We start from the raw sequence: 17,585 nt of genomic DNA, 5'->3' as shown, positions 1-17,585 counted from the left end.
AGTCCATGTGAGACCATGCATTAGTCTGTTTGTGGGATTGTGTTTGCGTTTGGTAAACCACGTGTGAAAGTTTAAATTCAAGTGCGAGACTATTGAGTGTGTGTTTGCTACTGTATCTGGGAGTGTGTTATGGAGGCCAAAGCTAAATTAAATCTCGCCACATCTCCCTTCTTTGCATGTGTGTGTATGGCTTGTGGTGTGTGTGGAATGTGTTTCATTAGTCGCAGCTTCACGTGCCCGTCTCCAGCTTCAGCAGTGTAGCAGCCATTCTGGTACAGGGGCAAGGCGGGAAGCTCCCGATCACTCAGCCTGGGCTCTGCCTCCCTCTCCATATGGCCACAGAATTCCTCCGCTGCCTCCCCAGGCCTCTGCCAGTATGAAAAGCAATTGTGTGGAATGTGTAGGAATTAAGTATCCCATCATTCAGCGCAGACATGCAATTAAAGAGCTGCAGCCGTCACTCGCAGTAGACATCATGTGAGTCATGTCTTTATAACTCAGCACAGCGGATGCCTGACATTTTTTGTTTTCTCTTAAAAACAAAAAAATGGCAAGCGCACAATTAATAGTCTCACACGCTTCCTGACTTCCATTTGCACTTGTTTACACACATTCAGAAGTAATAACAGTTGGTCTATCTTGGTTGCTACAGTATCTTCCTGTCCACACTGGGCCTGAAGTGAACTCTTCCTACACCACAACATCTCCAGATCTCATGCTGTGATGAAGAGACATTTTTATGAAAGAAGTCAAGAGCAGACAAAAATGGTATATGTGGCATAAGGGAAGTCAGGAGGACCGATACTTTGGTACCAAGTCAATGCCAAAATTGTGAAACATATCATGATACTTGTTTATCTACAGTAACGTCTGTAAAGCAGATGTTGTATGCACCAGAGAGGAGATTCTTCTAGGACTAATGGGGACAGTGTAATAAACCCACCAGTGTTATGTTAAATGTGAAGAAGAAGAAGAAACGGCAAGAAAAGGAAGCGACACAGCAAACAATGACATCATGTAGAATGGCCGCAATAAGTGTGTATCAGTGTTTCCGTTCTGACTTTTACATTACATTACATTACATGTCATTTAGCTGACGCTTTTATCCAAAACGACTTACATTTAGTGTAAGTGACTTGGAGAACTAAGACACCAACGATGTCACCAAAGGCATCCTCCCCATTTTGGGGAATTTGGTTGGACGAGAGCACGTCAATCAACCAATCAACCAGTCAACTGGTTGGCCACAGCTCCACAGCTTTGATATACTGTAATGGACAGTGTTGCAGATTGACAGGTCGCCATTACTCAGACTGGAAAAAACTAAGAGGTGACTCAATACTTTAAAAGATACTCAGTTGATTTGTCAAACACATTAGCTGAAGTCTCACATTAGAATTGTAACTAAAGGATCATTTCAAGGCCATAAGTGACGGCCACCAGTCAACCTTTCATCGTACATACCTACATGTTAATATTATGATATGGCTACAAAAATAAAACATGACTCATTCTGTAATAATGTACTCACCTTGGCATGCAGGTAAATATAAGTGATAAGCTGTACATTAAGGAATTTTTTTTAAATGTTGGCATTCAAACAGAAGCAAGGTCATGCAGATCATATGAAATAATGGATGTAAAGTGGAAGAATTTCTGGGACTGTACTTACTGTACATGTACACTGAGCACACTGTAAAGTCTGAAGTGGTTTCTGATCAGTCTTTTGGTACCTGGAATACATAATAATAAGGCACTCTAGTACAAGTGTTACATATATAAGTTGTGTATTGCATGGCAGAAAAACACATTGTGATGATTTAGTTTAACATTTAAACTTGAATAAAGTGGCCTCACTGAGACATTTGAGTAATTGAAAAGAAAGAGACATTACAAGAAGCAAAAGTGCTCTAAAAATATTTTATGATTGAAACCAAAGTAAAAAAAAATACTACATGAGAACTTACAGAGACCCCAAAGGACCTTTTACACGAAACAAATGGAACCTTAAATAAATGCTCCAACTCTACAGTTATTATGCGGTGTTGTGGAAGTCCTATTGAAGTACTATTCCTGCTACAGTGTTTACTCAAGGAAGAAGTCGTGGTTGCCTCTGTAGTGTTTCCTCTGGTTTGTTTCCATCTCTTCTGATAGCTCATATCAGTCTGTTCACAGAGCTAAGCTTGAGTGGGCTACAGTGTAAATATCCCAGACCTATTATTAATCCAACTAAATGTTCCTAGCCGCCGTCAAGCCACTAAGTACAAAATGGTGAATTGCAGACACGAAGAGAGATAATTGCCATTCACACTGGAAATTTGGCAAGCGCCTTCCCCACGAGACCCGGATGAAATGGTGCTTCAACCCCCGAAACTGTCATTCTTAATGAAATGGTAATTACAAACCCAGTGGAACAGCTGAGGGGGCTGCCGGGGCCCACGGAGCCCAACTACCAGAATAAACCTGCTACAACAACCTGCAGAGGCGAGGGAGAGAGGGAGAGAGGGAGGGAGGGAGGGAGAGAGGGAGGGAGGGAGGGAGGGAGAGAGGGAGGGAGGGAGGGAGGAAGAGAAAGGAGGTGGAGAAGGGGGAGAGAAAGACGGTATGAAGCAGAAGAGTGGCTCAGGTAGGCAGTAACACCAGGAATATGAGATTTATTTCAATTGTGAAATGTAATACACACTACAGCTTGGAGTGTGCTGTATGCTGGGACCCTCATCAATAATGCCGGCTGTGTGGAAGGCAGGGGGGGAGGTTGGTTAAAAGCACCCACACATCCTGGGTAATTGATTGCTTTGTAAGTGAACGTGTCTTTAACCTTTGGGAGGTCAGACCCAGTCGGACACCATCAGTTCTGCCTGGGGTTGAACCGCTTCCAGCCGTTTGTCTTCCGCTGCTCCCTCGTCTCACGGCCGATTTGTCAAGCATGAGATGTTTTGGGTGTTTAGATTACAGGCAAGATGGGAAAACAAAGGCAAAATGCCACCCTAAACAAAAGGCCCAAGCCTGGATCTCCCACTGATCTGCGAGCCGGGCAGGAGGCCAGCTACCTGGGGTGCTGAAACTCAAAGAGGGGAGGCAGGGGAGGGGCGACTTTGCTGAAACAGAGCCACAATGAAGCCCCCGAAACACAGCCACTGTGGAGCTTGAACCAGAGCCAGAATGGAGGCTGAACAGGAGCCAATGTGAGAATTGAACGACAGCCAGCACGGTGACATGAGATAGAGTCAGAATAGCGCCTTGAGACGCAGCCAAAATGGCAGCCAGAGACTCGGGGGGGATATGAGGGAGCTTGGGGCAGCTAACTGTTTTCTTCACGGCAATACTCCTCATCACTGGAGGTTTTAAAGTGTCCCTTTGCCACCCTCCCAGGTACTTAGGCCTGTCTGTCTGTCAGGCGGTTAGAGAGTGACTAAAGATGATTTATCTCTTAGATCATCTGGGCCGGTAGCTGCACCGTCACTCATATGATGCCCTGGAGAGACAGGTCACAAACAGACAACACCTTATAGGACCAGCACTCTGACACCTTCATTTCTTATACTGGAGGAGCCATTTATATGTGACCTGCACCTTTTAACACTTTGACAGCAGATAGTCAAACTCCCATCTTGTTTGGATTGTGGCTGTGTATTTATTTTCAGATGTGATATTTCATCACCATAAGGTAAAAGCAGCTTGTTATTGCATGTTTGTGTCAGTGTGTTTTTGTAATGGGGAGGCAGCAAATGCAAGAGTGTGTGTGTGTGTGTGTGTGTGTGTGTGTGTGTGTGTGTGTGTGTGTGTGTGTGTGTGTGTGTGTGTGTGTGTGTATGTGTGTGTGTGTGTGTGTCAAAGCACAAAGTGTTGTGTGTGCCTGCCAGTTCCATCTGCTGTTCTGTTACCATAGACGTGATGTACCTGCCACTTCTCTCCTCATCTGAGGTGTGTCTGTGCGTGTGTGTGTGTGTGTGTGTGTGCGTGTGTGCGTGTGTGCGTGTGTGTGTGTGTGTGTGTGTGTGTGTGCGTGCGTGTGTGCACGCTTGTGTGTGTGTGTTGTACCCATACTGTTAGATCTGACAACCACTAACATGGGTTTGTGGTGAAAAAAGGGAGGGGAATACTCTCAAATTCCACATCCCACCCTGAGTTTGACAAACTGTCTCGAACTGTGGAGCGCTACTCTCTCAACTCACACTCCTCACCTCTTTCCTCGTCACCCAAGCTTCAGCACAAATACCACAGCAATGTTTTGTTAGCTACCTTAACAAAATGCTGAATAAAATAAGATATATCCTAACTAAGGCTATACTGGCTATATTGCAAATCAAGGTATTCAACGGTTGAAAAAAATCACAACCTGACAAGCACCAAACAGCAGACAAACACAGTTAGAGAGTTAATATTCGTTGCTAAAACTTCTTTTTACTCACACCTGTCCCAAAAAACAATTTTAAGTGTGTCTGTGTCTTTGCAATACATTTCTTCTATGTACTTTTTAGAGCAAATTTCTTCTCTCCGCTGTTCGGATCCATGTTAGTCCAGAGTCCAGAGCCCTGCAGCTCCTCTGCTGCTGCAGAGCACATGACTTCTTTATTCAAAGTTTCATAATACTAAATATGTCATGTGTCCAAATTGCACACACACATACACATGTACAGACAGACACACAGAGAGTCTTGCATTACAATTAGATTAGATTAGATTTTTAGATGTGTTTTGCCTGCTGTGGTCCATTTCTTCTCCTGATAAGAGCGTCTGTATCTCTTAGTATTCCCTGGTGTTGGTTTGCTTATTCAGTAATTCACTTGACGAAAAATGAAGCTGTGTGCTGTGGAGAATATCAGACCGCAGCTCTGCTCCGCTCTGCTTACATTTCAGAGAATTTAATTAATAGCTTCCTAATGTCGATGTATCATTTCACCAACAGCTTATAACATCTTATTAATCAGTGTTAATTTGTATGACCCTACCCGCCCAATCCACAGATTAAGTGCAGTGCCCACGGGAATAACTGCTGTCCATGTACAAGCTGTGTTTACAAAGTGTTTAAGGCTTGGATTATAATAACAAAAGATCATAACAGTCCTTTTTCAGTCCGACATTTTGACCTGGGTCTGGTGGAGCTGATGCACTGGCAGTGGTCGCTCTGTGATTTGAGACATGGACAGGTGTTATCATGAGTTTTGTATCGGAACATCTCAGGTCTTACGTTAAGTGATAGTAACAGTATATATATACAGCATATATATATATATATAGCTCACCAGATAATTTTGTATGATTAATGATAATAAGCTATATTGTCTTCAGACCAGGTTTTTTGTGGATCAATCGCTTTCTTCTGCCTCAAGAAATCAGTTTGCCAACAGTGCCTGTTCACACCTCATTCTATGACCATCATGCCCAGGGGCACTCGGGTGCAAGGGCATATGCTATTTGCACAATTACATGTGAAGGATCAGGACCTGAGTGAACTTGAAAATCTCTTCAAGGATCAAACAAGAAACAAACTACAGTTAAACTTGTCAGAATTTTCTCATTGCTAATAAAGTAGTAAAATCTTGTTCAGAAAATACGATGAGACCAGTCTGGTTTGTTTCCATGAATCCAGTTGAATATGTGGATCAGTTGTAGTGTGTGTGTGTGTTTGTTTTAATGTGAGAGTGCATACACACCTAATGCATTCTGGCAAGCCATTTCCATTTCATGCAAGGCCATGGATCGTCCAGGGGCCGCAGGTCTCGCTCTCTCCTCTCTCTGTCTCACACACACACACACACACACACACACACACACACACACACACACACACACACACACACACACACACACACACACACACACATTGTAAGCACTGTAAAACTGGCCTCACGTCTCTGCCCCAGCCAGATAGATTAATTAATTATCCAGGCCTCCTCTTTTTTCTTTGCTGAGCCAATTACTCTGTGGCTGAGCCTGTGGTCCATATACATGTGTTTAGGTAGGGAGAGGGTAAGATTGTGTGTATTTGTTCCGAGTACGCTACACACAACAATCCCACTGTCATTTAATACGAGAGTAGCTCTGCAATGATATTGTTTCCTGTGAAAGGATAGTATATATATGTGTGGGTATTTGTTGGCTTAGGAAGTTGAGGCTTTTAATTGGTGTGTCGTGTGTGCGTGTGTGTGTGTGTGTGTATGTGTGGGTCCGCTAATGATTAGCGTAAGGAAGGTCTTGGTGGGCCAGTGGTTTCTCCCTGACCCTTGACCTAAAATCATGTTCTGTTATATAGACATGATTTGGTTTGTATAGATAAAGATGTTTCCATATCAGAACATTTTAAACTTCACCTCATTCTTTACTTTCTTTTTCTTCTTTAACTTTTGTTTTTTATTCAATATGGCTCAACTGAAAATGTTCCTGTCCTCTGAAACCCTGAACTACTACAATGCTCCTGTGAGTGTGTCTGCACGTAGTGTGTGTGTGTGTGTGTGTGTGTGTGTGTGTGTGTGTGTGTGTGTGTGTGTGTGTGTGTGTGTGTGTATGTGTGTGTGTGTGTGTATGTGTGTGTGTGTGTGTGCGTATATGATTGATGTGTCAGCAGATAAACTGGGCTGAATTAGCCAAGTGTGTGTGTGTGTGTGTGTGTGTGTGTGTGTGTGTGTGTGTGTGTGTGTGTGTGTGTGTGTGTGTGTGTGTGTGTGTGTGTGTGCGCATGTGACATACACCGATTCGCCCTGAGGGACAGGGGAAGCAGAGCGCTGCACCTCCTGCAGGGGGTGCCATGTCTCCCGGCAGGGGGGTGCAGCAGGCAAACAGAGGGGTTCCGTATACCCTCCACACACACACATCCCACCCCATACACCACACTGAGCTCCAAGATGGGTGGGGGGGGGGGGTTTGTAGGGACCTTGTGCTCTTCTAAACCTCCACTGATGAATAATTCATGTACAAATAGCAATCTTGATATTTTGCTAGGGGTTAGAAAAGCAGTTGAAATTCAAAATAAAGTTCTACAACAGCATCTGCACTTATATCCTTCCCTTCTCCTCCTTATTCAGAGTTAACATTTGTGACCCTGCCCTGGCTGTAGTCTCTGTAGAACCAATCAATATTCACCAGTAGCATTTCATTAATTCTCTGTTTGGGGTCCTGGAGTCCCTGGACTTAACAAGGTTAAGTATTCATACTAAATGGCTTTTAAGACACTTACTTAATTTGTATCTGCTGTATGTTTCAAATTTTCATTACAGAAAACGTTATTTCTGTTTGGGGTCTTGGAGACTCCAGCTGCAAAACATGGCTAAATACAACAACTATGCTAACTGGAGTTTACCCTCAGTTTGCCTTTCACACATGCACAACGCAGCGGAAGTTTCTCTGCACAGACGCGTTCACAACAGCAACAAATCCTCAGCATTATTCAGGCGAAAGGTGGACACCGTCATCAGCTCTTATCACCACAAACTCTCTTGGCATCTTTGTTGGTGTCTTGTACGCCGCTTTTTCACTGGGAGATAATTGTTTTTAGTTTTTATCATTTTTGATGATGACGCCTTTCGCGCTTTAGAAGCATCATCAATACCCCCCACTCGTTCGCGGTGAATCCAGCGGGGGGGGGGGGGGTCCCCTGCTGTGTTCACACATCGACTTCTCCCAGATTTCAATGGACATTATACAGGGGCCAAGTCCGTAGAAACTGCGGAGCATCTCACTCTGACATTTACGTTCACACATGTACCTCCTCAAAGGAAAATACGGAGGATCTGCAGAGTTCAGTGCCCGTGTGAAAGCAGCTTATGTCTATACCCTATGTAGCAATCCTCCTCTAAATCCCAGTTGACTCTGTTTAGGTTTTTGCTATTCGTGTTTGAAAGGTTTCGTCATTAGACAACTATCTTGGAATACCTGTAGGTTCTAGTGACCCACACATAAGCACCAAAGCACCATAATATCATCATATAGGATAATACGAACACTAACCCTTTGACCATCAATGACTTTTGGGTTAGCAAAATTATTTTTATGCAATATTTCATTTTCAAAAACATGAAATAGTTATTATGTTTTTATTGTTCCTGTATTTTGTCTATTTATTGAGGATACAAACTCAGTTTAAGGTATAGTGTAACTTTTGCGGCCATCTTTACATACACACATGCATTAATGTGGTTAGAAAAAAAGAAAGAAAAAAAAAATATATACGTATATATATATATATATATACATATACGTATATATATATATACATAAATGTGGTCAATTTTGCTGTTCGGCTGTTTTAAACATACAGAAGTGGAGACTGTGGGACCCCAAACAACAATGCAGTAGAGCCAATAATGTAAACAAAACATGAGAGTCAATTTTATAAATAACAAACAAAGAATTACACATTTTGACATTGTTAGATGTAGATTCTTGTATATTGACGTGTAATCCAATAATGCAATCATACAATCATTAGCCATGTTGTATTTGTTGTTGAATACACAACGTTTGAACTTGATGTAACTCCCATGATGAAATCATGTAGCAGTTGTCATACTGCTCGATAAACACATAAAAACAGACTTTGTTTTTGATGTTTTGTTACATTTCATTTTGCTCGATCACTTTTAGTGACACGGCATCAAAAACCTGTCCCTTTGAAGAGGCAAACAAAGACTCCCGGTTCAGTGTTTGCTTTGTCCAGAGTGAAAGGGAAAGCACTCGGGACCAGGGAGGGAATCGTCTGCCAAGCTTGTAGTGCAGCCTCACTCGCCCTCACACTCTCTCCCTCCCTTTCTCTCTTTCTCCACAAGGGCAGAGACATCTAAAAGGACTGTACCTTGGTATGAGTCCAACAAAGGCTCTCTGCTGAATTTCATCCTCTTTTGAATTTGTGTTTGAATAACACAAGAGCTACAAATCAAAATATGTTGGACACTGAGAGTGAGGTCATGGGATGTAGATCATTGTGGCTTCCAGAGAAGTCTCCTTGAGGATGGGAAGGGTGGCTGCTACTTTGACTGATGGCTGTACAGACTGAGAGAGCCGTTTGGTGCCCATTCTCCTGAGACTTACGTCCATGCCTGTGCCAAACCCCTCATTTTCCCCCCTGCCATATATTTCATTAAACTTTCAACTCTTTGCAAGGTAATTCGCTTGGCATTTCAAGGCTATGCTGTTGAAGGCTGCTGAGTGCCTCTCTCTCTGTAATTTCATGTCAGAGCAGATATTTGCCTAATACAGTCATAAAAAGTATGCTCCAAAATCTTCTATGTACAAAAACACACATTCAGAACAGGGAAATGGATGAAACTGTGGAACATCCTACAAAGCTGAGCAGTGCGCCGCAGCATTTCACGGTTACAGCCATGCAGGTCCCAGTGGCACAGATATAATTAAGACCTCCTCTTAATTACTTAATAAGCCTAATTAGTAACATTTCTCAGCAGCAGATTTGGCTGTAAGAGCGATGGAAATCAGACGGATGTTAAGTCTATTTGTTATTTCATTTAAATCCTAATGTTAATGAAATTAGTGCATCATGATATAGGAGAAACAAACCACCCAGGGATTGACCATAGGGTTAATGCTGTTTTTTATGCTCCTGATAAACATTCAATTAAATAGTACAAAGGGTGGACAAAAAAAATATTAGAAAACAAGAGTAAATATAGTTTTTGTTGGTGGCTCAAGTCATCAAGCATTTATTGTATCCACTCTTTCTTCATTTTTAATTACTCCATGGCCAGATGTGAGGGAGAGGTGCGTGACGCTCACCGGGGGTCTGCGATGTTGTTGTCTAAGGCAGCTAACTAAGGCAAGCCCACCAATCATGCACTGGAGCTGCTGCTGCTGCATTCTTGGCCACTTAATTAGAAGTTGTTGATACCACAGAAGGTGTCACCAACCTTTTCAGGCACTGAACAGATGGTGTCCCCGCTTTTTGAGGTCCTGCCAGTGCCCACTCTGGGGCTCCTGGGAAAATGACCTAACTCACAGGCAGCTGCTTAGTGCGGCTTGAGTGATTCTTTACAGCCACTTCTATTCGGGAGGACTTAGCAGGACATACCAGTGCAAACAAGGGGTGAGAACGCCATACTTATGTCCCCCAGAAAGCTGCAAAAATCTGTTTTGGTTTCAGCGTTGCAGTTGTTAAAACTGTGGTTTTTAACGACGTGTGTAGAGACGAGGCAAAGACCTCGACCCCTGGAGATCTTGATATCTCTGTGCTAGCCGGGTTTGTGTGCACCTTTCTCCGCCGCTGGCAGATGGTGTGAATATCAACAGAGAAAGGACCTGGGAAGGCCTGCAGAACAAAAAGTGAAAAGGGTTCCTCGACAGTTACAAAGAGGCCCCATGGATAGGTGGGGGGGGTGAGCGGGGGTGGCCTTCACCCTAATGGATAAAGACATGGAGGGAGTAAGAGTTTGCTAGGGCATTCGCCGTCGACGAGTGAGAGTGGATGGAGGATATGCGAGGGCCGCAGATTCGATATGTGCGGAGGCGGGGGGTCGGGGGTTTAACATGCTTCGTGCTGCGTGGACAGAAGAAGTGCTGTCACTCTGTAGTCGACTTGGCTCAACCTCCCTCCAACCACGCAGGAGGTGGAGAAAGAACAAGTCGAAAATTGGATGGCTGTGTTATGTGACTAATTGCTTGATATGCATTACATTACGTGGGTTTCTTCTTAAAGACATTTTAATCTTAAACATATTTTTCGGCAGGAATTCTATGACAAAAATCCTGTGATTAAACTTCTCAGGAATGTAACAAATCACTACAAAAATCAATGTTGTTCTGTTGTTTGAAGAAAATCCCAAGCCTCTAGCTCAAAGTAGCAGTGTGCTTCCTCTCCGAATTCCTTGCCACTGTTGATGAGGTGGCTGAAAAGCTCTCGAGTCTTCTTGAAAAGTGGTTCAGTGGGGGACAAAAGATCTGTCATTTTCATCATGTTGTGTCGTGGGTAAACCTGTTTCCTGCAGCTTTCTCTATTAGATATATGTCTGTGTGGGTTTATAGACATGGAGCTCGGGCTGGCCGATCGATCTGCGGGAGCTATGGCATTTAATAGGTGCACCGCTCTCGCTAAGGGGTACAGGGTGCGTCTGCTCCAACTCTTCACCGCTTTCACAACCTCCCAGAATGACCTTGAACTTCAGTAGCGCACCTCAACCCTGCACACCCGTCTGCCTAATGCTATTATGCTGGGCCCTACATGCTAAAAGTCATTGGTGGTGATAGTGGCTGATTAGATTGTGTCCATTGATCGTGCAGCGTGCTGTTAGGACGAGGACGGTGTGGGCTGCAGCTCGTGCCTCTCTTCCTCACGCACACTGACAGTCTGAGACAGAGGAGATGGAGCCCCATGCAGGGCAGCAGATTGAGTTATTGATCAGCCCTCTCCGTTCGCCTGTCTCTGTGTCTCTCTCTGCTGCTGCTGCTAGAGACCCCGTCACCAGGATAATGAATTTCACTTATTGCAAATTAACGGCATAAGGTTTGTATGGTAATAATGGCGGAAAGTAGCTCTTTGTCACCCCCTCTGGATTTCCAAAAGGAGGAGGGATGAAGGTTGTTACAGCCCTGTTACTCAGTCTGAGGACTGTGATTTAAACAAGGGAGAACTGAAAGAGAGTGTGTGAAAATGAAACATTTAAGGAGAGAATTAAGGAGAGACTTATGAGGACTGTGATTTCAGCATCACTGAAGCAGCAGAGGAGAGTTCTGATGCAAGAAATTCAGGTTTGATGGAGGAGAGTGAAGGAGAATTTAAAGAGGAAACGAAGGCTGAATGACAGGCTGCTCTGTGGAAAGGAGAGGGCAAAGAGGAAAGATGAGAGCAGATGATTCCGAGGAGACATAAAGAGATTGCGAAACAGGAGTGGTAAAGTGGAGGGGAGAAAGTAAGATAGGCAGTGGTCATACAGTCACCAGGCAGTGATGCCGCTTAAGGGACGGCCATTGTGTCTCCAGCACCCAGATTGGGGTGGTGAAGAATGAATAATGAGGCTTGATTACAGTCCATGAGATGGCACATTGTTCAGGATCAATCCTCCAGGCAATTACAGGCGGCACAAACAGCAGCCCTCAGCCTCAGCCCGGACAGTGCAGGGAGCGATTGTGTCAGAGGCCGGGCATCATCTTCCTCAATGACTTGTTGCCTCCTCATGTCGGAGCCATTAGCACTTACTCTGCTCCTGCAGCACATTCAGCCGCCCACATGAAAACCCTCCAGCTCACATGCGTGTGAGGATATAAGTGCTGCCACATGCTTGTTTACCATATACACCAGGACATAGTGTAATAGTGCATAACAGAGTGCATGTTTCCTGCTTGTTTCAGGTATGGCTTTGGATTGTTGGATGCTGGGCTGATGGTGCAGCAGGCTGCACACTTCAACTCGGCTGCTCATCAGAGAAAGTGCACCCAAGAAGTCGCACTTCATCCCACCAGGTAAAAGTTATATTTTGTCAGCTTTTACATGTATGTTTATGCTACCACCGTGGTTTCTAATGTTCAATTCATGTGTATAATATTATTGTTTATATCGTCTAATTTTGGTGTAAAAGCCTTCACAGTGTATTAGTATGTGGTATGTTTTTTGGGCTATTGAATGACAGATGATGATTTTTGGATTTGTTAGGATCCTTTCTTCGGGAGGCAGGGTCAGTGTGAACATCCCGTCAGAGGCCTGCAGTGGAGGGACTAATGAGATCAGTAATCTGGAGCATGTTCAGGTTAGATGGATGTTTTTACATAAAATCCAATATCGTGAACATACAGTGGTATGTTCGTAAATCTTTAAGTCTTTTCAGGATATAACTTGCATGTAAACATACGGGAAAATGTTGTAATGTCTTGGCATCTATTCTGAATTATTTATGTGACAGAAATAGGTTAAAGGTTCAATGTGTAGGAATTAGTAAAATCAAGTTGTAAAGCTATATATTCCACCCCCCCCCCCCCCCCCCCCCCCCATCAAAGCTCAAAGCATGTAAAACCTATGGTGGCCTCCAGGATACGTAATAGGAAAGCCCTTCTCTGGAGCCAGTGTTTGGTTCGTTCATTCTGAGCCAACACAGTGAAGCCTGGAACATGGCAGACTCCAGCGAGCTTTGAAAGATGCTAGCAGATGGATTTTGTTGCCTCTGGAGAGAGCCAAGCTTGCTGCTCTCCCCTACTTCCAGTTGCTGAGCTAAAATGTCAAACTATTGTTTTAAAACACACAGGGTTAACTGCAATAACTGTGGAAATGTCAGTCTTCACCTAAAGATAGATATTCTCTTATGTAGACTGTTTTGTGTTTTGGCAGTAAAGCTGCTCTTACAGCCTTTGTTTCTCACCCATGTTTCCTGTTTCCCTTGACAAGATCCAAATCGAGAATTGCAACTTAACTTCTACCAACAACTGGGGAAGCCACAAAATTGTTTTCAGGTTTCTGTGTCATGTGTTTTCTCTGAGAATAGAAAAGACAAAAAAATGGATCTTACTGTGATGTGTATTTTGTCGGCTATGTCATTTGCAGGAAATGGCAAAATTGTGTTTTCTTGAGTGTAGGCACATGCATGCAAATGTGTTTATGTTTGACTGTGTCAGCAGTGTGTGTGTGTCAATGCACGTGCACATTTGAGTGAGAGTTATCTATGTTTGTGAGTGTGTGTGTGTGTACTTGTGAAATAGCAAGAAGAGGGAAAGAGAGAGAGAGAGAGAGAGAGAGAGAGAGAGAGAGAGAGAGAGAGAGAGAGAGAGAGAGAGAGAGAGAGAGAGTGTGTCAGCATGTAAATTGAAAAGGCTTCATCTTTGCGGCTGTGCTCCCTGGCAGAAAGCGTGGGTCAGACCATCGCTGCGAGGTGTGATTGATGGATGTGTTGCCGTGGTAACGCGCCGTAAACAGGAGCGGGCTGTCAGTCTTTTTGCAGCTTGGCGGCTCTCTCTGCGATGTGCCATTGTCACACCAGATGTGCTGCTTGTGATGAACAGGGACAGGGAGAGTGTTTACTGGGGGGGAATGGGGGGGATTGAGGGGCACACACGCTTATTTAAATCATCTCGATAATATTCCCCTCAGCCTTTTTTGTGACTGTGTTTTCTGCTCTCTTCGTTTCTTTGTCTTTATCTTTTGGTGGACAGATCATTGCTTTGTCCATCTGTGTGGCACACACACACATTGCAGCTACACTGATTTGATTTAAACATGAGGAAACAATACAGGTTAGCACTGCACTGCAGCATTTCCAGAGTCACTCTGATTGACCTAATCATGTTCAATCACACAGTTTGTCCACGTGTCTCAGATTATGAGTACAGCAATCTCATATTTTAAAAGAAGTTGGACATTTTCAGAAAATGCACTAGCTTTCTCGTTTGTAAAGAGTTAGATGGGTAGGCTGATTTCACTCACATGTCTGTATGGTAAATTAAAACCTGCAGCTAGCAGCAGGTTAGCATAGCTTAGCATGAAGACTGAAAATGGGGAAACACTTTAATCCTTTAAACACACTTTAAACCATTTGTATAAGTGCAATATTGTTTGTGCATATATCCATTATACAGGTATCTCTAAAAACAAATGTCTGAGAATGACTTCGCCTTCTAACAAACAAAGTTAATCTTTTCTTCTTTGTAAAAACTTTGTAAAAACTCAAAACTTTCACTGATGTCCATCATTAACCTTTTCACAATATATATTTTATCATTAGAAAGTCACTCATAATCAGCTTGGAACAATTATTAACTTTTCCTTTATTCAAATTCAGAGATGTGTTGTGGAAGTCACTGAATGTGAAGGTGAAGTTGTTATTGCCTTTCGAGCCTTTAAGACACAATTGAAAGAATCATTTCTTCTCAAACTTTGTGGTAAGATGTTTCTGTTAGTTGCACATATTTACTTATTTTAGTTCTTTCTAATTCTCTCCTTTCTTTTTTATTGTTTGCTTTTGGGTTTCATTATATGTGCTTGTCTTTTGTGTTAGTTTGTTTGTTTGTTTTGTAGCAATAAAATGTTTATGTTTAAATAAGGAGAGTACTCTGAGAGTACTCTTTCCTCATTACATATAGCCTACATTATATCTGTTACACATTATTAACTGTGTGAATCAACTAAAGAAATTACAGTTGTTCTGTACACAATTCTCCAACTAGCGTCTCTGAATCTAATTAATACATTATAGTTACTGTATCTCTGTTGTCTGATCTTGTCAAAGACCAAAGTGTAAAAATGACATGTGATGGTTGTTTCCTGACCAAAGTTAGAGGAACCATGTAAACAACTTTTCTTTTCTTCTTTAACATGTTCTCTGACTGACCCTACACTTTCTCGGCTTTTAAAGTAAGATTTTGAATTTAATCTGTACAAGTATGTACAAGTAAAGTAAGTAAAGGTCCCCTGTTAATAGGCTTTTTTGGGGTAGATTAAATGTTTTCTTGTTGAGGGTTAAGGGCAGAGGATGTCACACCTTGTTAAGCCCTATGAGACAAATTCTGATTTGAGAATATGGGCTATACAAATAAAAGTTGATTGATTAATTGATTGATTGATGGAATTATTAAAGTCAAGTGTTTTTTTCACCTTATTAAGACAGTTCCTCATTTAATATTTCTGACACTTTCAATAAACAGAGGTACTGACAAGCTGTGAGGAAACATGCGTCATCACTGGAAGATAAAATGTTTATATTGCTCTGTCCCTGTGCACCCACCTCCTCCCTCTTGTTTTCCTTCTTTGACCTCCATCAGTCTCCTTGTTCACACCTCCCTCTTTTTCATGCCTCCACCCTGGCAGCAGCCAGTGGCCAGATACATTATGTTTTCAGATTGGCCGACTATTGCCATTCTTGTGAACGTGATATCTCAAGAACGCCTTGAGAGAATTTCTTCAAATTTGGTACAAACATTCATAGAAGGTCAAAAGTTCAAAGTCATGTGACCTCACTGTTTTCTGAATGCGATAAATCAGGAACACCCAGAAAGAATTTCATTGCATTTGGCTCAAACATACACTGTAACTCAAGGATGGACTGATAAGAATTTGACTAACGGTCACCTTAAGTACGGCAGTATGAATGCCTCGAGAGAATCCTTTTAAATTTAAAACAAATCTTCATTTACAATCACAGATCAGATTTTGCTGGTCAAAGGTCAAAGGTCAAGATCATTGTGGCCCACAAAACATTTTTTGGGCCTCTTGAAAATAATATCTCAACTCTGCCTTTTAGGAATTTCTTATTATTATTTATCTCTTGGGCTCAAAGATTGACTCATTAGAGTTCCGTGGTCAAAGGTCAAAGGTCATGGTAATTCCATATGAGTGGAAAGAGATGTATTTAGACTGTAACTTGTCTGGGTGACAGAGGCATACAACCCCAGTGTGGTAATTTCTGGCCACCTGTCTCTCACCAGGTGACAGTGAGCATCAGCGCAGTGTGTCGCGGCGACCTCTCCATAAGCCTGCAGTCTCCAGGTGGCACAGTCTCACTGCTGTTGGACACACGACCCAATGACGACTCCACTGACGGCCTGATACACTGGACCCTGATGACTGTGCACTGCTGGGGGGAGCAGCCACGAGGCCTGTGGACCCTCCAGGTGAGAGAAGCAACCTGCTGCAATCTGTTTCTTTGCTTTTTCATATAACTACATTAGCAACACCTAGCTGCTGCACAACTGTATTTTGTGCTTGGTGTTAACGAGCAAATTTTAGCATGCTAACATATTTATCTTAAATGGTGAACGTGGTAAAAATTACACCTGCTTAACATTAGCATAGTAACATAGTCATAATTAGCAATTTGTTCTAATTGAGTTCAGTGGTAAAGATAATTTAGTGTTTTCTATTTTTCTTCACTATTTTTTGTCTTTAGCATGCTTTTAGAATTAAGCTTTTTTCTGTTTCACTTTTTGGATATTCTGAAATAAAAAACATTGCACTAAAAACACGTGATCCATTCACCTGTATATATTCTTCAAGATGACCTACAAAAATTGTTGACTTTATTAGCTTCTCTAATGCCTTTGATACAAATTTGTATCCAAAGAAGAGTTGATGGTGTAACTCTGCTAGCAAACAAAATCAACCAATACAAGTAATATTGGCAAAGGTTATTTACTAATTTTCACATACCCTCCTGCATGGAAACCCTATTTCACATGATATAGAAATTATTTGCTCTGCTTCACATTGTCTTCCTCCTGTAGCTGTGGTGTATAGAAGTTTAAAAATAGCCCAGCACAGCACAGTTCAGCTCAGCTTGGTTCAGTTCATTTTGCCATAGCAATGTGAATCATCCTCTACTTTCATCTCTGAGCTTCAGCCAAGCATGGCAATCTTCATTTTCCTCCCCGCACTCTTCCCTTCCTGTTTTTTTTCCCTCTCTCATAAATGTGCTGATGTTTGATATGGAGGAAGGAGCTAAAATGGAAGGGAAATTAAGACTGGAAGGTTAAGTAACCTTGGCCGGGTTTGACAGACACAATACTGCCGACGTCTGATTAGAATCCATACTCACAGACAGTAGCGCACTGAGGTCATTTACTGTATACGTGTGGGTGGTAGCAGTAGAGGTGGTGGGGGGGGGGCTCTTTCTGTGTATGTATTTGTGTGTGTGTATGTGTGCAAATAGGCGTCAGTCCTTGTA

General features: G+C 42.6%; 1 protein-coding gene across 4 annotated transcripts in view; it reads left to right on the top strand.

Moving 5' to 3' along the window:
- The window catches only part of LOC117777394 (furin-like protease kpc-1), a 171,003-nt gene that overhangs the window by 131,171 nt on the left and 22,247 nt on the right, over positions 1–17,585 (top strand). For all 4 annotated transcript variants that reach the window (XM_034612152.1, XM_034612151.1, XM_034612154.1 and 1 more), the window contains exons 14-16: positions 12,295–12,405; positions 12,596–12,689; positions 16,351–16,536. In XM_034612152.1, the coding sequence (XP_034468043.1) occupies positions 12,295–12,405; positions 12,596–12,689; positions 16,351–16,536 (391 nt within the window). The remainder of the gene's footprint in view (positions 1–12,294; positions 12,406–12,595; positions 12,690–16,350; positions 16,537–17,585) is intronic.

This window comes from Hippoglossus hippoglossus, chromosome 16 (genome assembly GCF_009819705.1).
Source record: "Hippoglossus hippoglossus isolate fHipHip1 chromosome 16, fHipHip1.pri, whole genome shotgun sequence".
NCBI lineage: Eukaryota > Metazoa > Chordata > Actinopteri > Pleuronectiformes > Pleuronectidae > Hippoglossus > Hippoglossus hippoglossus.
Note: the sequence above shows the minus strand (reverse complement) of the source record. Positions and strands in the feature narration are given on the sequence as shown.